This window comes from Stenella coeruleoalba (genome assembly GCF_951394435.1).
Source record: "Stenella coeruleoalba genome assembly, chromosome: 14".
Taxonomy (NCBI): domain Eukaryota; kingdom Metazoa; phylum Chordata; class Mammalia; order Artiodactyla; family Delphinidae; genus Stenella; species Stenella coeruleoalba.
In genome coordinates, this window is record NC_137160.1 from 63716213 (window position 1) to 63739820 (window position 23608).

The 23608-nt window shown below is 45.2% G+C and overlaps 1 protein-coding gene across 6 annotated transcripts in view; it reads left to right on the forward strand.

Moving 5' to 3' along the window:
• Positions 1-23608, forward strand: part of PI4KA (phosphatidylinositol 4-kinase alpha) — a gene marked incomplete at its 5' end in the record, with an annotated part of 95141 nt that overhangs the window by 11637 nt on the left and 59896 nt on the right. For all 6 annotated transcript variants that reach the window (XM_079941878.1, XM_079941874.1, XM_079941875.1 and 3 more), the window contains 7 exons: positions 10757-10873; positions 13783-13876; positions 16429-16517; positions 18804-18876; positions 19411-19670; positions 20148-20214; positions 22806-22954. In XM_079941878.1, coding sequence (XP_079798004.1) covers positions 10775-10873; positions 13783-13876; positions 16429-16517; positions 18804-18876; positions 19411-19670; positions 20148-20214; positions 22806-22954 — 831 coding nt within the window. The remainder of the gene's footprint in view (positions 1-10756; positions 10874-13782; positions 13877-16428; positions 16518-18803; positions 18877-19410; positions 19671-20147; positions 20215-22805; positions 22955-23608) is intronic.

Here is a 23608-nt window from a genome sequence, read left to right on the forward strand (position 1 = left end):
TCGCCAACCAGGGATTGAACGCGTGTCCCCTGCACTGGAAGGCGGATTCTTTACCACTGGACCACCAGAGAAGTCCCTTAAGGAAGATTTTAAACAGAGCTGAAGGAGGTAGCTGATGAAGTGTGTACAAAGGAATTCTCCTAGCAGAGGATACAGCTTGTGCAAAGGGCGAGACGTAGGAACATTTTTGACTCATTTGATGACCTTAGAGTAGGCTATAGTGGTTATAGCTTGGGGGTGGGGGTGGGGTGGGCAGGACGTGAGCACCCAGGACAGGTAGTGGAAATGATGGTTGACTTTATCTTAAGAGCAGTTTAACAGTTTAATAGCCTGTAGGGGATTGGTGAAGAATTTAAAATACTAATAGTAAGTAAAATAAAATGTCACGATTAGCCTGTAGATGGGAATATTTGAGACCAGTTTAAATAGATTTGTGAAAATTACATTTAGTATGAATATTAAATATTGTGGGGTTTTTTTTTTGTTTTTTTTTTGGCGGTACGCAGGCCTCTCACTGTTGTGGCCTCTCCTGTTGTGGAGCACAGGCTCTGGACGCACAGGCTCAATGGCCATGGCTCATGGGCCTAGCTGCTCTGCAGCATGTGGGATCTTCCCAGACCGGGGCACGAACCCGTGTCCCCTGGATTAGCAGGCGGACTCTCAACCACTGCGCCACCAGGGAAGCCCTAAATATTGTTGTTTTAGATGTCTTTTCTCACTTAGGAAAATTGTCTGTTAGATCTTTTGGGGGGACTTATAATTATATAACTATGGGATCATAGGATATTGGACGTTTTTTCTTTTCTGTTGATAATATAAGCCTTTAAAGATATAAATTTCCCTCTAAGTGCTGCTTTAACAGCATTCCACAAATTTTAATATGTTGTGTTTTCTTTTTCTTTATGTTCAAAATATTTTCTAATTTCCCATAGGATTTCTTCTTTGACTCAGAGGTATTTAGAAGTATGTTGTTTAATTTCCAAAATATTGGGGAGTTTTATAGATGTTTTTCTGATATTGATTTCTAGGTTAATTCTGTTGCAGTCAGAAAACATACTTTGTTTGATTTCAGTTCTTTTAAATTTATTGACTTGCTTTAAGAATCAGCATAAGTAAGATATATCTTGGTGAATTTTCCAATTGTACAAGAAAAGAATGTGTATTCTGCTTTTGTTGGGTGGAGTCTCCTATAAATATCTGTAAGGTCAGGTAGGTTTTTTAAGTCTTCAGTATCTTTACTGATTTTCTGTTTGTTCTATTGATTACTGAGAGAGGATTGTTGAGGTCTCCAACCATGATTGTGGATCTGTCGATTTCTCCTTTGAGTTTTGTTAGTTTTTGCTTCATGTATTTTGAAACTTGATTCTTGGGCTCATACACATTTATGATTGTTATATCCTTGTCATCAGTTGACCTCTTTATAATCATGAATAGTAATATTCCTTGTTCTGAAATATACTTTGTTATTAATACAGCCACTCCAGCTTTCTTGTTAGTGGTGTTTGCATAGTATATCTTTTTCCATCCTTTTGCTTTTAGCTTCTGCCTTTACATTTAAAGTGATTTTCCTGTTGACAGCATGTAGCATGCTTTTCCAGTCTGAAAATCACTTCCTTGTAGTTGGAGTTTTTAGACCATTTACATTTAATGTAATTATTAATATGGTTGTTAAATCTACCATCTTGATATTTGTTTTCTGTCTGTCTCATCTGGTTTTTGTTCTCTTTTTCTTTTCTTACTTTCCTTTGGATTAATTCAGCATTTTTTGGTATTCCATTTTATCTCCACTTTTTTTGTTTGTTTGTTTTGTTTTTGTTTTTTGCGGTATGCGGGCCTCTCACTATTGTGACCTCTCCCGTTGCGGAGTGCAGGCTCAGCGGCCATGGCTCACGGGCCCAGCTGCTCCGCAGCATGTGGGATCTTCCCGGACCGGGGCACAGACCCATGTCCCCTGCATCGGCAGGCGGACTCTCATCCACTGCGCCACCAGGGAAGCCCTATCTCCACTTTTGGATTATTAGCTATAGATCTCCCTTTTTAAGTGGTTGTTCTAGGATTGAAATATGCATCTCTTTAATTTATCATAGTCTACCTTCAAATAACATTATACCACTTCACTTATAGTGTAATAACCTTATAATTGTAATTCGATCTGACCCCATTTTTTTGCGATTGCTGTCATAGATTTTTACTTCTATGTTATAAACTCCACAATACATTATTATAATTTATTTAAATAATCATAAAATATGAAAAATATGCATATTCATATATACAGTATTTTCAGTTCTCTTCATTTCTTTATGTAGATTGATGTTTACACTTTATTTTTTTTTTTTGGTGGGGGGGACACCATGAGGCATGTGGGATCTTATTTACCCGGCCAGGGATTGAAGCCACACCCCCTGCAGTGGAAGTGTGAAGTCTTAACTACTGGACCACCTGGGAAGTCCCCCTTACTTTATTAGTTTTAACATTTCTTATAGTACAGGTCTGCAAGTGTGATTAATTCTCTCAGCTTTGTCCTATTTGAAAAAGTTTTTTTTCCAGCTTCATTTCTGCTGACTATAGAATTCTAGGGTGGCAGCTGTTTTTATTTTAGCACTGGTCTATATATCTGTCCTTACCCTAGCACACTGTCTTGATTACTGTCACTTTGTAGTAAGTTTTGAAATTGGGACGAGTGAGTCCCCAAACTTTGCTCTTCCTTTTCAAGATAGCCTTGTCTGTTGTGGGTCTCTTGAATTTCCCTGTGAATTTTAGGATCAGCTTATCAATTTCTGCAAAGAAGTCACCTGGGGTTATAATAGGGATTGTGTTGAATCTGTAGGTCAATTCGGAGTATAATTGCCATCTTAATATTAATTCTTATCATCCATGATCATGGGATATCTTTCCATTTATTTAGGTCTTTACTTTCAGTGAGGTTTTGTAGTTTCTAGAATGTAAGTTTTGCACTTCCTTTGTTAAATTTATGCCTAAGTATTTTGTTCTTTTGATGTATTGTAAATGGAATTAATTCACGACGTAAAAGTCACCATGGAATAATTTCTTAATATCATCTTCAGTCTGTTCATTGGTACTGTATAGAAATGCTGTTGATTTTTCCCGCATTTCCTTTATTGTGGTAAAATACACATAATTTAGAATTTGCCATCTTAATCACTTTTAAGTGTACAGATCAGTGATATTAAATACATTCATAGGGACTTCCCTGGTGGCGCAGTGGTTAAGAATCCACCTGCCAGTGCAGGGGACACGGGTTCGATCCCTGCTCTAGGAAGATCCCACATGCCATGGAGCAACTAAGCCCCTGTGCCACAACTACTGAGCCTGTGTGCCACAACTACTGAAGCTCGCATGCCTAGAGCCCATGCTCACAATAAGAGAAGCCACTGCAATGAGAAGCCCGCGCATCACAATGAAGAGTAGCCCCTGCTCACCGCAATTAGAGAAAGCCCACGCACAGCAACAAAGACTCAACGCAGCCATAAATAAATAAATTTATTTTAAAATAAATAAATACATTCATAGTGTTTTACTGCAATCACCATCCATCTCTAGAACTCTTTTCATCTTGTAAAACTGAAAGTCTGATTACAGTTGATTTTTCTATATTGATCTTGTATCCTGCAACTTTGCTGAACTTATTTATTAGGTCTAATTTTTTTTATTGGATTCTTTAGATCAGCGGTCCCCAACTTTTTGGCATCAGGAGCCAGTTTCTTGGAAGACAACTTTTCCACAGACTGGTGTGGGGGAAGGGTATGGTTTCCGGATGATTCAAGTGTATTGTTTATTGTGCATTTTATTTCTATTATTATTACATTGTAATATATAGTGAAATAATTATACAACTCACCATAATGCAGAATCAGTGGGAGCCCTGAGCTTGTTTTCACTTGCCACTCACTGATAGGGTCTTGATATGAATCTGCGAGCAATTGATTTATTATGGTCTCTGTGCAGTCAAACCTCTCTGCTAATGATAATCTGTATTTGCAGCCGCTCCCCAGCACTAGCATCTCCGCCTCAGCTCCACCTCAGATCATCAGGCATTAGATTCTCATAAGGAGCATGCAAGCTAGATCCCTCGCATGTGCAGATCACAGTGGGGTTTGCGCTCCTATGAGAATCTAATGCCGCCACTGATCTGATAGGAGGCGGTGCTCAGGTGGTAATGCAAGTGATGGGGAGCGGCTGTGAATACAGATGAAGCTTCGCTTGCTCCCCTGCCACTCACCTGCTGCTGTGCCACCCGGTTCTGAACTGGCCATGGACTGGTACTGGTCCATGGCCTGGGGATGGGTTACCTCTCCTTTAGCTCATGTCATCTGCAAATAGAGATAGTTTTTCTTTTTTCTTTCCAATCTGGATGGCTTTTATTTCATTCTCTTGTCTAATTGCCCTGACCAGACCCTCCAGCACAACACTGGGTAGAAGTGTTGAGAGTGAACATCCTTATCTTGTTCCTGATCTTGGGGGGGTATGCTTTCCATCTTTTACTATGTAAAATGTTGGCTGTGGGTTTTTCATAGATAATCTTTATCAGATTGAGGAAGTTCCTAGTTGAGTGTTTGCTTTTTTCTTTTTTTGGCCTGGGAGCATACAGGATCTTAGTTCCCCAACCGAGGATCGAACCCGTGCCCCCTGCCATGGAAGTGTGGAGTCTTAACCACTGGACCACCAGGGAAGTCCCTGTTGAGTGTTTTTATCATGAAGGGTGTTGAATTTTTTCACATGCTTTTTCTCCATCTATTGCAGAGCTGGTTTTTAAACTTTGTTAGGGCAGGTCTGAAATAGCTTTTGCGACAGGGGTAGTTTAGCCCCACTGCTGAGGTGTGGCCCTTCGAGTTCTCCACTGAATGCTTTGCGGGTTTTTCGCTCTGGCTGGGAGTAACTGAGACTCCTCTCAGCTCTGTGGGAACCCAGGAACCATTCATCTCACAGTTCCTTGGTTGTTTTTTGCCCAACATTGTGGAGTATTACCCTATCCTGGTCTGTCTTAGTATATTCATCAAAGACTCAGGGGAACTCTTGCAGATTTGTGGAGCTTTTTTTCTGTTGAGCTCTCTCTTCTCCAGAATTCCCAGCTGCTTTTAGACTTCCAGTACTCCCATTTCTGTCTCCTCAGCTTAGTGAGACCACCATGATCTGCTTGGGATGCCCTTCCCTGTTTTGTGGTCCAGGATACATCTTCTGGCAGAAAATCAGGGCAGCTGTAGGGCTCACCTTGTTTCCTCTCCCCTAAGCTTTTCAGTCCTGTGCTGCTTTTCCAGTGTACGAAACCAGTGGTTTCATGTATTTGTCCATTTTTCTGTTGTTTTTTGGCAGGAAGGTAAATCCAGATCCTGCTGTTCTCTCATGGCTGCAGGTGGAAGTTCTTGGCTCACCGGATTTTATTGCTAGAGCAGACATTGCAAAAATCTATCTGTTCATCCTTTTATACCTGGGAAAGCTGAGGCTTGAGGGTCATGATTTGTCAGTTTGCCAAAATTGGCATAGTTTTAAGACATAAGCATCATGTCACAATCACCTTTGTCTATCATGCTCGCTCTGAGTCACTTAGAAAATGTTGACTTATGTTCACTGTTCTCTAAGGGGGCAGGGCGTAGGAGAATGAGAATTAAAAAACAGATTTAACAACAACAAAATACCACTAATACTTAAAGCATAATCTTCAGTTCTCAGGGACTTTTGTTTCTCCAGGAAGAGTATTCCCAGAGGTTTCAGATAACAAAAGTTGCATACTTAAAAGTTTAATTGGCCAGCTTGTAACGCTATTATTGTAGCTTTATTTTGACCTACATACCTGACCTACACCCACTCTCATGTTGAGTTCTCATCTGTGGTATTCTGCCCACTCATCCAGACTTGTGAGGGCATCTTATTTTCTCTGACTTGGTTCGGCATTTCCTTACTTTGGCAGTAGATTCACCTCAAGGCATCTCTCTTAACAAGCCTTGGGTTAAAGTACTGTCAGGTCTTCTCAAAGTCTAAGGAAGTTACCTCTGTTGCCTCCTGTGGTCTGTTCCTTACTGGCCTCCTCAGAGTGGCGTGCAGAGCCAACTCCTCTGGATCCTTTTCATAAATGGGAGCAACCCCAGCCATCTCTTTCAGATTTTGAGCTTAGTGACCTTTTATAATGACAGGCTCTTCCCCCCCCTCACCCCAAAGAAACCAAATTACTTGTTAATTTGTTGTAAACTTCTGAAGAAAATTATTCAATGTTATTTTTTCATTTTTTCTTCATTATAGCGTTGAAGCTTTATTCTGCATTAGAACTTTGACCTCTCTGTGCCTCACTTTTGTAAGCCGTAGAATGGGGATAGTTAATGGGGCTGTGGTGGGCACATGACCAGGGGGACACAGTCCCGTCTGCAGGGGACGGAAGGTAAGTACACAGGGGCTCCAAGGTAAGACATGAGAAGGGCAGGCATCCCAGCCCAGGGTTCTTGGTGGGCTCCTGAGAGGTGTGAGGGGATAGACCTGATGTCCAGAGCAGCTTGACAAGCAGGAGGGGGGGGGGGCTGCGTCTTAGAACGATGGGAGGATTTTGTGGGGAGACGAGGCAGGTTGAGAAATGTTGCAGACAGTGGAGACCCTGGAAGCGGCCTGGCAGAGGTCCAGGCTGGGTGTCGGTATGTGGGAGGACCTCCCTTGCCAGGCTGCACATGTGCATGGAGTTTGTATCGGAGTTGGGGGCCAGTGGGGGTGCATGAGCGGGGGGACAGAAGTCAGAGGGTCTAGGGAAGTGCCTGCTGCCTGAGATCATACTTAACCCGTCAGGGCCAAGTTGCCCAACCTGTGAAGCAGGATGGCACACGATCTCCTGAAAGTGGACGCTTGGCAGCCGAGGCCGCGCCCTCCCCCGGCCTCTGCCTGGGACCCTGCCTGTGATTGGGGGTCGTCAGTGGGCCTCGGGCCTGGGGCCGAGTGTCCTCTCGGTGTGGGGGTTGGGCCTGTGTGTGCTGCGTGTTTCCTTAGAGAAATTTTACCAAGGAAAGCTCAATGTCACAATCCAGTATTTCCGTGATTTTTTTGCTAATGAAGTAATTTAATCAATTTGGTTTTCGTTTACACAGAGCTGTGGAGCATTTTCAAGGCTGCTTTGTGAGATTGAGCTTGACGTGCCTGGGCCTCCTGTCCCAGGTGGCACCGGCCTGGGTCCCCACCCAGCCATCCCTCTCTCTGCAGCCACGTGCCTGCGTCAGGGCCAGATAGCTGCATCGCCTGCTTTTTAAAAACCTTCCTACGTAGATTGAGACTCTTGGGGAAATTATAGTTAAGTAGCAGTTGTTTTGCTGATGTTAAGATGTTAGAATTAAAGAAGTTGTAGTAGGACTGTTGTATGTAGAAAACATCTTCTTCGTTTAGTTGACCTAGATTTTCTTCCGGTTTTATGTTACTTCTTTGTTCTTGGATTACCCAGATTCTATCCATTGAAATATTATACACTCTTCTCTTATTTGCTGAGCTCTAAGAGTATAAGTATTATTGTCCTTTTAGAAATAAGATTTGCATTAGTGGCAAAATTGTTCCTACTATTTAAAATTTTTTTTTCTGATTCTGCAGTTAACAGTATTCCTTACAGAAAATACAGAAAAGAGTAAAGAAGGAAATAAATATTGCCTGTAACCTGATTAATTTTTATATCTTTCTTGATAGGCAGTCCAGGTTTTGAGTTTTGTTTACAATTCTGTGACCAACTGTATAAGTTTCCTATTGCTATTGTAACAAATGCCACAACCTTAGTGGCTTAGAACAGTGCAAATTTATTGTTTTATAGTTGTTTAGAAGTCTCACTGGGCTAAAATCAAATAAGAGGACTTGTCAGCACCATTTGTCACACTTAGTTCATGCTAACTACCTGGTAACTGGAGTGATGGACTGTGTTAGTTGATTGGCTTTATCCTCCCACCTTTATGACAGGAGGTGGTTTTGCAACTTGGAGTCTGAAGCCCATGGAAGTTAGGCTCCTGTCCTCCCCAGAGATGGGGAGATGGGCGTTGTCTCCCTCGATGTGTACATTCCAAAGAGATGGCTCCCCAGGTCCTCGAGAAAGACATTCCTAAGTCATAAAGCTCGCAAAGTGCCAATCTAGTCTTCAAAAGAATTTATGCACCGTTCCAAGAAATGAGGAAATCCTTCCTTTGGCAAGTTTTCTAGTGTGAGTTCTCAAAGAAAGAGAAGGAGAGGGACAACTCTTCCCTTACTTTCAACCGGGAGAATTAACGCCTCTTACATGACCTCATCTCTGGTCCTCACCCGGGTTGTCTTTCCCCCTCTGGAACGAGGGCAGGGCCTGGTCCGAGGTTCACGGGCGGCACCTCCCGCAAGTAGTGCCCAGTGAACAGTGAGTGAATGAGTTATAAGCGTCCTACTTCCATCGACCCTCATAGGAGCCATTTGAAGGCCGTTACTGTTGCACAGTGGTGTGAACTATGCCCACCACTTGCCGTGGAGCGAGTCCTGAGCCCAGGTGAGGGCTCTGCCTCCGTACCTGGCCCCACGGAGACGCTGTATAGACGGGAAGCTGAGGCTCGATGTGCCGCCTGGTGACTCTGGGTCTAACTCCAAAGTCCAAATGTATTTCACTTCCACAGAAAAATACAGCATGATCCTTACCCTGCCTCCCCAAAAGCCTCCAGGGACAGAGGACAGGACTGAGAGCACGAGCATATAAAATCTTAGACTTGTCTGTGTTGCCATGTGGGACTGTTGAAGGGTCATCTTTTCTGTACAGTTACAGCTTTTCCATATTTAGTAATGAGGTTGGGCCAGTCCTGTCACGTTTCTGAGTCTCACTTTGTCCTCCAGCCTTGGGGTCCCCTCCCCAGGTCTGTGTTGCCTGGGGTGGGGCCTGTGGGAGTGCTTCCACAGGCCTCGGGTCAGTGGCGGCTCAAGGGTCAGCTCTGGATCTCAATGGCTCCTTCTCATGTAATCCACCTTGTGGTGGATTTCTTATTTGCAGGCGTGTTTCTTTAGAGACTTGACTGTCTTGTTATGTGAGTGTGAGTCTCTGCAACGATCGCTTTACCGTGCTTGGTCTGCAGCTCCTTCATGTTTTATTTCCCCTGATCATGAAGCATGTTCTCCCAGTGATGAGGGGGAAGTTCGACTTCCATTCCTCGCTTGCCCGTTGCTGTGTGCTCTTTTGCCTAAGCATTTAATCACACAAGCATGAATTCCCCCTCATGTGTATATATTTTTATTTTAACCTACTGGATGTTTTTTCTGATTACACAAGAAATATTTTCCTTTAGAACATATTTTGGCAAATATAAAAAAGCATGAAGAAGAAATGTCTCACCTCTGGTCATCCTATCTGTCAAAACTGTTAACACTTTGAATATATATATGTAGATATACACACACACATATATATATACACACACATATATATATACATATACACATATACAAATATGTATATCTTGGGCCACGCTTCATGGCTTGCAGGATCTTAGTTCCCCGACCAGGGATTGAACCCGGGCCACGACAGTGAAAGTGCTGAGTCCTAACCACTGGACCGCCAGGGAACTCCCTGATGTATTTTCTTCCAGCATTTTTTCTGTATGTAATTCAGACCATTCCTTTCGTGAGCTTATAGAACATTTAGAACATTGTTCTGTGTCACTGCTTAGTCATAGAAAAATGCCATTTTTAACGTCTAACATTAGGTTAAACTTTACAAAAGCATTGTTTTTGTAGGTCAAAAATGGTTGAGTATCAGCAGTTAGGGTTTAACCTAATATTTGATCAAGTGGTTCATCATGATTATTTTCCTAATGTTAAATATTTAGATTGTTTCAGAGTTTCAATTAGTATACACAACACTGGGGTGAAAGTATTTTACATAATCTTTGCCAGTTTCAGTTTCTCCTCTTGTATTTGCCCTTTTAAAATCTGAAGGGAACAACAGCAAATTACTTTCTATAAAAAATTACAGTGGTAATTGCCTGATGCATTTTCAGGGCAAATGGCAATCGCTGGCTTCCATTTCCTTTGCTATTAGAACATCCCACCAGACCACGTAAATGTCAGTGAGAGACTTCTCATTGGGTCCGTGGGACAGCAAGGTTAGGGCCTCCTGGTGGATCTTAAAGCTCTGTTCAGAGCTTGCTCTGGCAGAGATTTTCAAGATTGGCATCACCTGATTTCCTTTTCATAATAAATCCTGATTTTTAGTTCTTTTATGACAGACACTTACTGTTGGTTTGTTCTGATGATAATCCTAGTGTTTCTATTTATTCAGGAAATTGCTGACTGCCTGCCTGCTGCCCTCTGCCTGCCACCATGCCATGTCCAGTAACAATATATATATTGTTTATTGAGCACGTACTGTGTGCCCCGCACAGTTCTGAGTGCTTTACACACATTTAATGTTTAAAGAGCCCTAAAGGGAGGCCTTGTGACTATAGGTAGCTTACCTGTAGGTTTTCATAACCTGCTCATGGGCACCACTGGGAGGTGGGGACTCTGGGGACTGCCCTGACACTGAAGGGCAGACGTTAGCCATGGTGCTTTACCACCTCCGTGGACACAGCCTTTCAGCTCTTGATCCGGGTTCCTTGGAGGGGTGTGTATACCATCATTTCAAAGGCTGGAGGTGTCCTTTTTAATGACCTTTTGATTGGAAAAAAATGACTTATTTGTTGTATATATTCACTGGGCTTTTTGGTACTGGTTTATCTGAGTGTGGGTTTATATATTTTTAAGCTATGGGCTTTTTTTGTTTGGTCTCATTTTCTAGGTCCAGAAGCTGCTATGTATGTGCCCAGTCGATTTCCATGGCATCTTCCAGTTGGATGAAAGGCGGAGAGACGCGGTGATTGCATTGGGCATTTTTCTCATTGAATCTGATCTACAGGTAGGACTTGGCTAAATTAAAAGTGTTTCTGCATGCAAAAGAGGGTGCAATTAGGGTTTAAGTTTGTGCCTACTTTATACTCCTAAATCAGGCCTAGAGGAGCGCTCGCGAACCTACCTTGTGTAAGTGGTCAGCTGAGGGCGAGTGATGGGGAGGGGGCAGAACTGGTGGGAATGAGACCTCTATGGACACGTCCTCAGGAAGGTGCGGTTTTTGTTTTCGACAGAATGTTAGAGTGCTTTGTGAAGTAATCATGTACCCTCCAGAGTAGACTTGATTTTAAACCTCAGGCAAAACGCTCGGGAGCCAGACTCAGAGTAACCACTTCTTTTCCTTCCAAAAAGACAGTGTTCTTTGAGATAATTGTGACATAACAGTCTTTTTCAAAACTATGATAGATATAAATTGTTTTAGAGTACATGTTAATGTGCCTTTTAAAGGTGATTTACAAACCATTGTTGTCACTACAACAGAAAATGGCCATTTTTTAGTATTTACCAAGGCTAATTGAAGCAAATGCTCAGTCACTGGATACAGAATCTTTTATCTGTTTATTTTTATCATTGCCAAAAATCATTTTTTAAAATTCCAAGTTTAATCATCCTATGTTAAAAAAATAAAGATGTCAGCTATTTGCATTTTTATTCATCTAAAAAAGTTAGCTTGCATGTCCTGGGAATTTTACTTCAATAAGAATTAATATTTTTGACAGAGTATTTATACATTTGAAAAAAAATAAGCATTTTAATTTTAGAGAAGTATTTCAAAAATTAAATAGGTTACCTGATCAAGGCCACACGAAAAACCAAGATTAGATGCATAAGCTGCATTTTAATTCTTCTTCCTATTTATTTACAAATGTGAAAATAAAGACAATCATTTTCTATTTACCAGGTCCTATTTAAATTTAAATATAAAAATAAAGGGAGGAAAATAAATTTTCAAAAAAAGAAACCTGTATAAGAAACTACTGCTATTCGAATGAGTATTACTTGAAACTATCTTTGGCAAACATATCACTTGCTGGATTTACCTGTGAGCCCCTAATACCTGTATTGGGTTTTTTCAGATGGCAGGGAAGAGACGAGTACAAGTTACTTTTGGTGTGGTTTGGGTTCCGGGTCAGTGGTTGGCAGGGGTGGCAGCAGCTGTCCCATGGGGCTCACAGTTGGCCTGAGCTTCCCAGGAAGCTGGAGGCCTCACGGACACCAAGGGAGGAGCCCGGTGTCTGCTGGCCCCTGCGCCTAGGGACCAGCTTTCTCGTGATCCACCTGGAGTTTGTGTTCCTTTCCTCCATCCCTGGTGGGCGCTGGCACTGGCCTCCTTTGTGCCCAGTTAGTGGGCTGCCCTGGCGGCAACTGTGGCCAGAGTAGCGGTGGTGGTGACACCATTGCAGGGTGTGTGGGGAAGAGCCTGGGCCGCTTCCTCTCTGCAGGGCCTTGGTGTGCGGCCCCTTTGGGGTCTTGTGTGTGTTAGTACACCAGTCCCCTGGGCAATTGTTGTACAGGAAAAATGGTTTTGTTTTCACTAAAGAAAGTTCTCTATTTATTTTGGTTACCTATTGTGGCATAAAAGTTACCCTAAAGTTGGTGGCTTAATTACCCCAAAGTTAGTTGGTTTTGTTTGGCAGAGGTTTTTGCTCATGAATCTGCAATTTAGCCAGAGCTCAGAAGAGCCCAGTCTCTGCTCCATTTGGTGTCATCTGGGGTGGCTCAAAGGCTGGCCCTGGAGTCACCTGAAGGCCCCTCCCCCACATGTGTGGGGTTGATCCTGGCCGCTGGCTGGACCTTCTCTGGGGCTCTTGGCCAGGGTCCCTCCATGTGCATGGCCTCCCTGTGTGGCCTGGGCTGTCATTTGTCACAGCATAGTGTCTGGGTTGCAAGAGTGCGTGTCCTGAGAAAGAGCCGGGGGAAGTGGCTCTGCCATCTCTGAGCTAGCCTGGGAAGTCAGGCTCGTTCATTCTACTTTCTACATGCAGCTATCCCTCGGCGTCTTCGGGGAATTGGCTCCGGGACCCCTTGCAGGTACCACAGTCCAAGGATGCTCCAGTCTTCCATATAAAATGGTGTAGTACTGTCGGCTCTTTGTATCCACGGACGTGGAACCCTTGGATACGGAGGTCTGACTGTACACTAGAAGCAAGTCACCAAGGCAGCTCTGTTTTCAGGGGACGCAAATTTGACTCTGCCTTTTGGTGAAAGGAGTGTGGCAGAATTTGCAACCATGTATTCAAAGCCACATGTTTTTTCAGCGTTTCAGAACATCAGATAGTGTCCCCTTCTCTGGAGCACACTTGTCCTTCACGGGGGGCAGCCGCATGTAGGGAGACAGCCAGGAGAGCTAGTGGTGGAAGGTAATGAACTCTATGCTGATTGGCTAGTTTGGAAACTAGATGAAAGTAATTTTTCCATTGGCTAACGTTGGCTATAAAGTCTAATGCTCAAAAAAAAAAAAAAAAAAAAGTCTAATGCTCAATTTGAGAGGAGCAAAAGGAAACATGAAGCCGAAAATTTATGAAAGGAAGGGAAGAGCACAAGGGCCGTGAACAACAGAAAGAAGCATCACCAAGTTTGTAAGCTGCTCTCCAGTCTGGAGGATGTGGTCCTGAGGTTTGGGTTTGGGGACTTTAAACACCTGGCAGGAGGCAGTTCTGAGTGTGTGCACACGTGTCTTCTTCTGGAGGGCAGAGCCAGGCTGGACCCTGAGCAGCAGAGGGCAGGTGTCGGCCTTCCTGTTGGCTGTAGGGACGCTGCCCGCCATGTGCAGCAGGAAGGGTGCGACGCTGTGCAAACGCCCTTCTCTGAGATGATCAGGATGTGGATGTGCTTTGTTTTGGGCTCAGTCTGTGCTAAAAAGCTACCAATCGTGTACTTAATTAAATGTATTTTTTTTTTTTTTTTTTTTTTTAGCACAAAGATTCTGTGGTTCCTTACCTTCTTCGACTTCTTAAAGGTCTTCCGAAAGTGTATTGGGTAGAAGAAAGCACAGCTCGGAAAGGCAGAGGTAGTTTTGCTTAAAGTTTTCCTGAATGCGAGGAAGCATCTGTGTGTTTCCCGTCTGCGAGGATTGAATGTTTAATCACACTAACGCGGCAGTTAGGATGCTTCTAGCTGGTTCCACTCCTGTGCCTGCAGCACTAGCGCTTTCTCACGTTGCCCAGAGCCCTGGGCGGGATGAGCGGAGCTGAGCAGGACCACGGGGACCCTCAGGAACCTTTGCTTATGTCCCATTGGCTGCCCTGGGTCCCCTGCTGTCCCTGAGCTGGTCTGTTGCCTCAGATGGAGAGGCTCACCCTGCAGTGAGGTCAGTTCTCCAGATGGCCTGGTGGCTGCACAGAAAGGAGGGCTGAGATGGGAGTTTGGGACTCAACCACTATGTCCACTGTCAGTAGTTTTATCGCTTTGTCGATGTTGCTAAGTTTCCACTGAACTTTGCATCTTTGCAAATGGAATAAATTCATGTGTATTTCTTTTTAACTTGTATTTGATACTGATCTCTCTTTAAGGTCAAAGAGAAAGTTAGATAATCTTTTCTCTCTTCCCCTCCACTGCCCTCCCCTCCCTTCCTCCCTCCTTGCCTTCTTCCTCCTGTCCCTCCCGAAGTATTTACATAGGTCCCCTACATGCCAGGCATTGTGCTAAACGCTTATAACACTCATGATCTTGTAAACAGATTTCCCAAGACTCCAAAATCAGCTTGGAAGATCTCCAACATTTCAGAGTTCATGACCCATGAGACTGAAGTTTCCTTGTAATCTCTCTCTCTGAGTCCAAGGCCCCCACCTTCAGATCTAGCAGGGGGTTGGTGCCTGCAAAGAAGGCCCTTGTCCTTTCTGTTGGTGGCATGGCCTGAATTTGTCAGGTGGGCTCAGTCTGCTGGAGACTGTGCTGTCCTCATGAACATCCGCTTGTGCCTGCCCGTGTTCCTCTTGCCCTTTGGGTTTTCAGCATTTCTGGTGACTTACTGTACCTAAAGCTGACAGACCCCAAATTATTCAGGTGTCCTGGAATTTGAAAGACTACAGATTAAATAGAGCATTGCTGAAAAGTGAAACATCTGTGTCTACCATTGTTATCTAATTTGGGGAGAAGTAGAATACTAGAAAGTGTTGATCCTATTTTATTTCAAAACAAATATCACTTCTGTATACTTGGACTCATTCGAATGAGTTTTTTAGCATTATTTAAACATTGTTAGGGACTTTCCTGGTGGCGCAGTGGTTAAATATCTACCTGCTAATGCAGGGGACACAGGTTCAAGCCCTGGTCCGGGAAGGTCCCACATGTTGCGGAGCAGCTGGGCCCGTGCACCACAACTACTGAGCCTGTGCTCTAGAGCCCGCGAGCCAGAACTACTGAAGCCTGCATGCCTAGAGCCCGTGCTCCGCAACAAGAGAAGCCACCACAGTGAGAAGCCCACACACCACAACAAAGAGTAGCCCCCGCTCACCGCAAGTAGAGAAAGCCCACACGCAGCAATGAAGACCCAACGCAGCCAAAAATAAATAAATAAAAAATAGATAAATTTATTAAAAAAAAAACATTGTTAGAGATATATAAATTTCCAATTATCGGGTAATATTTCAGTCTCCTAGTTTCTATTAAGGCAATATCATTTATGCTTTGATAAACCCCATAGCAGTAGTTCTTAAAGGGCCATCCCTGGGCCAGCAGCATCAGCACCCTGGGAACTTGTCAGAAAGGAGATTCTCAGACCCCACATTGGAGCTACTGAGTTAGGAACTCTGGGCCCGGGAGTCAGGCAGACTGCGTTTCAACAAGCCCTCCTGGTGGTCCCGGCCACGCTCAAGCTTGAGAAGGACCTAGAGCTGCATTTAAGAATCACGTGTGCGGAAGTAGACACGCAGTGGTCGTCTGCTCTGTGTGTGTGTGTCTTTGAGTCAGTGCTCAACGTTCAAAATTGGTTAAATGTTTAATAGTGATTGGACCTCCTCGGCAGCAGGTCTAAATTTCCCAAAGTGCAGAAGTGGTGCTTCACTTGTGGTCTTTTGGGTGTAGTGCTCCCTTCTTGACCTTGAGGCTCTGCTTCTGAGAATCTCTGTACTGGCAGGCTCAGTCAGGGAAGGGCTTAAAAACCTACGAGGAATAGAGCACATCTCTGGGTGCTCTTCTGAGGATTTTCTCCACCTGTCAAGAAAAAAGGAAAAAAAACATCAATTCAGTTTAAAGTGATAGTAATTGGTGTTTGACAGTTAGCCTCCATGGAACATCTCCCATAGTCTTACCAAGATTGATTTTCCAATTTTATTTAGGTCGGGAATAAAACATGGAATCTGTCATGTTGAGAGGCTCTGTAATCTCAGACTATAGATTGGCTCAGCAAACATTTCAATTTCTTGAACCAAAACATTTTATTACAAGGAAGGCAGGGGTGTTTCTCAGCGAACACCTTGGGCCCATATCTGTTCTCTGGAGGCTCATCCTGACGAGGGCGGCCTCCACTGTAAGCAGGTCCTTGGCAGCCATGTGAGAGGGAACAGCCAGATGGGGTGGCTGGTCAGTGTGATGATCTGATTCCTGTCTTTCTGCCTCCAGGCACCCTCCCAGTGGCTGAGAGCTTCAGCTTCTGCTTGGTCACTTTGCTGTCTGACGTGGCTTATAGGGACCCTTCCCTCAGGGATGAGGTAAGTGTGTGGTGACTTGGTGTGTGTTTCTTTAAGATCTGAGAGTCCCAAAGTGATGACAGGGCAAAAAAAAAAAAGTGATTGGATTGTTTATGTTGATTTATTTCATACTGTTAGTCACACACATGAGAAATGTTAAATCCTGCTTGCAGTGCTTAGTCCCCTGCGACCTCCCGAGTCTTATCTCGTTCAGCTTTTCCAATTGCCCTGTGAGGTGGCCAGCAAAAGGTCACGCGTCCTCCTGCCTCCATGCTGGGGACTGACGTTCATAGGAGAAGATTTTCTGGAAAGCTGGAGCCGTTCCTTCAAAGGCTCCAGTTTTTTTAGTTTTAGTTTATTTTGTTGGAAATGTTACTTAAATGTATTTCATATTTCTCTCCTTTTATTTATCTATTTATTTTTGGCTGCATTGGGTCTTCGTTGCTGCGAGAGGGCTTTTCTCTAGTTGCGGCGAGCGAGGGCTACTCTTCATTGTGGTGCATGGGCTTTTCATTATGGTGGCTTCTCTTGTTTCGGAGCATGGGCTCTAGGCGCATGGGCTTCAGTAGTTGCAGCACACGGGCTCAGTAGTTGTGGCTTGTGGACTCTAGAGCGTGGGCTTAGTAGTTGTGGCACACAGGCCTAGTAGCTCCACAGCATGTGAGATCTTCCTGGACCAAGGCTCAAACCTGTGTCTCCTGCTTTGGCAGGAGGATTCTTTTTTTTTTTTTTTTTTTTTTTAGAAGGAAGGTTTTCTTTATTTTTTTTTTTTGCGGTACGCGGGCCTCTCACTCTGGTGGCCTCTCCCGTTGCGGAGCACAGGCTCCGGACGCGCAGGCTTAGCGGCCACGGCTCACGGGCCCAGCTGCTCCGCGGCATGTGGGATCTTCCTGGACTGGGTACGAACCCGTGTCCCCTGCATCGGCAGGCGGACTCTCAACCACTGCACCACCCGGGAAGCCCTGGCAGGTGGATTCTTAACCACTGCGCCACCAGAAGAGCCCCCCTGTATCTTTTTTAATTTTTAAAATCTCTTTCCTTACTATCACATTGTAAATTCTGTGTCCCTATTTCTGCCATTATGTTGGTCTCCACCCTTCTTTCTTAGTTTAGGTTCTTTATTTACTTGTGGGTTGGCTAAAGAGATAACTAGATACGTTAGAATCACATATTATTTAAAAAGCTAACAGGGCTTTTCTATCAGTAACACCTATTGAAATAGGTCACCACAGAAGATGGTGGCATAACTTTAATACGTGAAATGGACGAAACATTGCTTTCCAGGTCCTCACTGTTCCACATCATTTGACAGTAGCAAAACGTGAGCAGTTTGGTGATGAACAAGTCACCTCAGACCAACTTCATTTTTCTGCCTGGATTCCCCAAGACTGGAAGTGGGGGAGGTGAGAGGGACTCGGTCTGGGTGCTCTTCATCAGGGCCTGGACCACGCCTCTCCTGACATTCTGGGTCAGCAGTGTAGCGGAGGGCAGGGTTTGCAGAGCCACCTGAAGGACCACCCCAGGGGCACCTGGCAGGAGTCTCTGGTCGCCTGCCCCCTGCAGTGGAAGCTGAACAGCTAGGACCAGCCAGGACCGGGGATGAAAATCCTGAAAGCAAGTCAGTCTTGTCTGTAGATGATTCAGATGCCAAGCTGGGAATCGAGGACCTTCGCAGTGAACTGAAGCTTATGCCCTGAGCTTTTGTGGGGCTCAGTGACAGGCAAAAAAATACCAGCCCTGCGGGTGGAGGGGCACAGCTTGAGGCAGCATGTGTGAGAGACACTTAAGGATTTCATTTCTCTGTGAGTTCATGGAGCCAGCAGTGTGAAGGGCTGCTGGAAAGCCAGTGTCATGTCCACAGACGTCTGGGGTCCGTGCTGAGTCTGGTGATTACTCGGGGAGATCCCCAGCATCGCTGGAATAGTAGTGTGTTTTGTCTGAACACTGCAGTTGGAGATGGTTTCTTACACACTGAGCTATAGTGGAATCAGGCAGGCCATCAGCAAGGACTTGAATCATAAGGAACGGATGGAAAGAACCAGGGGTGTTGAGCTGTGAAGAGAGATTGGGGGCCTGTCACCTGTTTCCAGAGTTAGGAGGCCTGTGGACCAGCCAGAGAGGGAGGGTTCTGTCCACAGAAGGTCTGTTGCCTGACCCCTCTGCAGAGCTTCCGTGCAGGGGGTTATGGATCAGGAATGAGGTTGGACAAGAGAATGTCTAAAGTTCCCTCTAGTTCTGAATTAATTTTGTGATATTTATCTGATTTCGTTTATAAGTTTGTGTGTTATGTTTCCTTGGCTATTCCAGATTTTAGAGGCGCTTTTGCAGGTTTTGCATGTCCTTTTGGGAATGTGCCAGGCCTTGGAGATTCAAGATAAAGGTATGTTTTCTTTTTATTGTTTGTGATTATCCTTCCCCTTGCTTTTCCCAGTCTTCAGATTTTCTGTTCTTTGCAACCAGTGTATCTGGTGGACGTGACCTTTGCTGCATGTTAGCTGAGAGCCCACGTGGGGTCATGAGCACAGGTCTGCTGCCTGAATGCTGGGCCACTTCCCCCTCTGGGGCTCGGTTTCTTCACCTGTAACATGTCTGAAAGTCATTTTTCTTCTGGTGTGAGGCTACCAATCTGCTCCCAGAAGGACTAAATGCACTGATTAAGTCCCGTAAGGGAGCCTGCTCAGGTGACGTGGCTGAGGGACTGATTTGGAGGTGCTGTGCGTGGTTAAGACCTCCCACCCACAGGCCGTGTCTGCAGCCGTGGTTGAGGATGGATGGAAAATACTGCCGGTCAGTGCCTGGACTTGGCCCTGTTGCCATGGCTAGTTCTGGCCCTTGGACTTGCTGGTGGGGGGCTCTGAGATGGGTGGTCCCAGGTTCCCAGGTGGTGCTGCCACGGCTTCCCTCTGCCTTCCAGAATACCTCTGCAAGTATGCGGTCCCGTGCCTCATAGGAATCTCCCGCGCATTTGGGCGTTACAGCAACACAGAAGAGTCCCTCCTGTCCAGGCTCTTCCCCAGAGTCCCTCCTCATTCCCTCCACGTCCCCGAGGAGCTGGAAGGTGTACGGAGGCGGTCCTTCAACGACTTTCGCTCCATCCTCCCCAGCAACCTGCTGGCGGTGTGTCAGGAGGGCACCCTGAAGAGAAAGGCCAGCAGCGTGTCCAGCATCTCGCAGGTGGGGCCATGCGCCCAGACGGACAGGGGACGGGGGCTTGTTAGGTGCCCACTTGCATGTAGTTTGAGGGAACTTGGGGAACGTGAAGGATTCTCATTAGAGTTCTCTTTAATTCAAAGGTTGCCTTGTCCTTTTTAAGATTTATAAGTGAGTCATCTCCTGGGAGGTGAAGTGTTTGGGCACCAGCTCTTTTCTGAGTGCAAGACAGTTGGTGCCTGTAGAGAATATGTAATTGACTCATGGAGAAAGACAGGGACACGAAACACTGAGAATAGTCTGGCTCAGTCATCAGGTGTAGAATATATGGCTAGACACAAGAATTTAGAATTACAGTAGAGAACCTGTAGCCAGGATGGGCTTCAGCGAGGAGGTGGGGCTGAACCAGGGCTCTGGCCAGCAGAGGGAGCCTTGTCTGAGACAGATCTGACTGAGGTCTGACTGGCCTTTCTTATCTGTGCGTGTGGTTGTGTGTTTCAGGTCAGCCCTGAACGAGGGGTGCCCCCTCCCAGCTCCCCTGGAGGATCCACCTTTCACTACTTCGAAGGTGGGCTTCGCCTTTCTGCTGACCGAGCCCCCAGGCACTGCTGTTGTGCATCTTGAGTGTCAAGCTTTTAGAAAGCATTTATTTTCTATTTTTGATTAAACTTCTTAAACTTGAATCTAAAAATATTTCAAACATAGAGAAAAGTGCAGACAATAATATACAGGACCCCAAATGCCTGCCATCTGAATCTTAGTACATTAACCTGTGAAAGCACTGCTTTTCAGGTGGAAATACTAGCGGTGGGTCCTTCTTTTGTTTCTTGTTGTTTAAGGTCATTAAGTGTGTGGATAACATTAAAGAACATAGTAATGAGACTGCATGTAATCCCTTATGTTTAATGAGTAATACTTTCTGTAGAGCTTTGCTGTTCACAAAGGACTTTCAGGTAATTTACTGAATTTGATTCGTGTGGCAGCTCTGTGCAGTGTCAGACACTTGTTACAATAGCCTTCACCTTCTCCTCGAAGGAAGTAAGATGCAGATTGTGGGGAGGAAGTGGGGAAACAAGACCTCCACACCTCATGGCACCATCCGTTCCATTATCAGTGCCACCCCTGCATAAATCCCAAATCTTACACCTGTGGTTCCTGCAGCTCTGCCTTTTGCCTCCTTTTGTGTCCACCACGCACTGGGTCAGCCACGCAGGATGTCATCCTCATGTCGTGGTGTGTGTCCGGGTCACAGACTTCTTGCCTTCTCTTATGACTATCATTATTTTTTACAATAAACTGTTATGTCCTTAAGGTGAACGACATGATGGTTTGATATACATAAATGTGGTGAGGTGGTTACTGCAGTCAAGCCATTAACTATACATCTCCTCACATAGTCACCATTGTGTGTGTGCGTGTGTGGTTAGAGCACCTCCTCTCTCAGCGCATTTCTAGCATCCAGCACGGTGTAATTAGCTCTCTGGACTCAGCCCGCATAACGGTCATCTCCCCATTTCCCCACCTCCCGCCCCGGTCACCACACTCTCTGCTCCCATGTCTTTGAGTTTTTTAGATTCCACATATAAGTGAGATTATGCAGTTTTTTTCTTTCTGTAACTGGCTTTCTTCACTCAGCATAATGCCCTCCAGGAATATTATTCAGCCTTAGGAAAGGAGATCCTGCCATTTGTGACAACGTGGATGAACCTGTATGTGATGCTGAGTGAGATAAGCCGGTCACACGGGTGCATATATAATGGAAAACACATGGAGCATGTGTGTTCATGCACACTGTACATATACATGTTTTATGTAGTTTTCACACACATTTCATGCGCGCACACACACACCCTTCCCACCTTCTCCCCACCTGTTCCCTTTAATTTGGCCTCACCCCACCCCCCGTCCAGCCCCCTCTGTGGCTTCACCGTGTTGGCCTCCAGCGTCTCAGCTCCTCTCAGTATTGTTGCCCCTGCTCTGTTGTAAGCTGCCTCCTGCTGTCATGGCTCTTAACCTGTAAAAAGGTGTAATTCTTTTTTTGTTGTTGTTCTCACATGTCTGGGTGGAAAATATTAGGACATGATTCTACCTAAGCTTTGACCTGAAACACCCCAGTGAGAGGCAACCCTCCCCAAGGATTTGCAATCCAGCTTTTACTTCTTTTTTTAATTGAAATATAGTTGATTTATAATGTTGTATTAGTTTCTGATATATAGCACAGTGATTCAGTTATACATATATATTATATTTTTTTTCAGATTCTTTTCCATTATGGTTTATTACAGGATATTGACTGTAGTTCCCTGTGTTATTCAGTAGGACCTTGTTGTTTACCTATCTCACATAGAGTAATTTGTATCTGCTGCTCCCAAATTCCTAATTTATCCCTCCCCCACCCCCTTTCCCCTTTAGTAACTGTAAGCTTGTTTTCTATGTCTGTGAGTCTGTTTCTGTTTTGTGAATAAGTTCATTTGTGTCATGTTTTTTAGACTCCACATATAAGTGGTATCATAACGATATTTGTCTTTCTCTGTCTGACTTACTTCACTTAGTAACTTAGTATGATGATCTGTAGGTCCATCCATGTTGCTGCAAATGGCATTATTTCATTCTTTTTTATGGCTAAGTAGTATTCCGTTGTATATATACGTACCACATCTTTTTTTTTTTTTTTTTTTTTTTTTTTGCGGTACGCGGGCCTCTCACTGTTGTGGCCTCTACTGTTGCGGAGCACAGGCTCCAGACGTGCAGGCTCAGCGGCCATGGCTCACGGGCCCAGCCGCTCCGCGGCATGTGGGATCTTCTTGGACCGGGGCACGAACCCGTGTCCCCTGCATCGGCAGGCGGACTCTCAACCACTGCGCCACCAGGGAAGCCCCCACGTCTTCTTTATCCATTCATGTGTCAATGGACGTTTAGGTTGTTTCCATGTCTTAGCTATTGTGTATAGTGCTGCTATGAACGTTGGGGTGCATGTATCTTTTGTATTAGAATTTTCTCTGGATATATGCCCAGGAGTGGGATTGCTGAATCATATCAGCCTTTACTTCACATGGAATTTGAGTGTAAACAAAAGCAAAATCGATACCGTTGTTGGTTCTTGAGGGAGTATCTGGGTCTCATACTCCCACGACTGACTTTCTGGTTTTGCCCCATCAGCCTCTTACTTGCCTGATGGGAGTGCCCTGGAGCCCGACTACTACTTCTCCACCATCAGCTCCAGCTTCTCCGTTTCTCCTCTTTTCAATGGCATCACTTACAAGGAGTTCAGTATTCCCCTGGAGATGCTCCGGGAACTCGTAAACCTGGTAAGCATAGCCTTGATGGATAGATGGACCACGGGTATATCAACCAGTGGAATTGCTAGTTGTGTCAGCCTATATTTCACAGCACAGCTTGGTAGTCACAGTTTTCAGATTAAAGAGGGAAAGAGGGTCACATCCTCGGAGTTGCTGTGCGGCATGTTCTCATTTGTCCCTGCAGCCGCCACGTGGGGCGTGGCCATGCGTCCCCTTGTTAGAGGTGAGGAAGTTGGTGTCAAGTACTTTAAGGGCTAAGGGCAGGGCCCAGGCTCAGGCTGTGGTCCGACCCCAAGCCCACCTGCTCTTGCACTTGACCCAGCTCAGGGGCTGCTCTGTTTGGAGTAATACAGAGCTAATGTTTCCTGTCTGGGGACCTCTGTGTGATCTTTGCAGTCACATCAGAGATGCCATTGTCTGAGTCCTGGAGTGGCTGGGCCTGTGACCCACCCCTGAAGTTGCCATGCTTGTACCAGGGTGCTGCATGGTGGATTTGGGTGGGCCAGGACAGACTCCAAAGACAGGGCTTTCTGCTTTGGAACGAATGAGAGAGAAGAAGAAGGTCGGGGTGAGGCGGGGGCCGGGGACGTGGCGCTTGCCTGTGAGGAGTGTGAACAGAAATGGCCCAGAGGTGGTGGCTACGGGTGGAGAAGTAAGAAGATG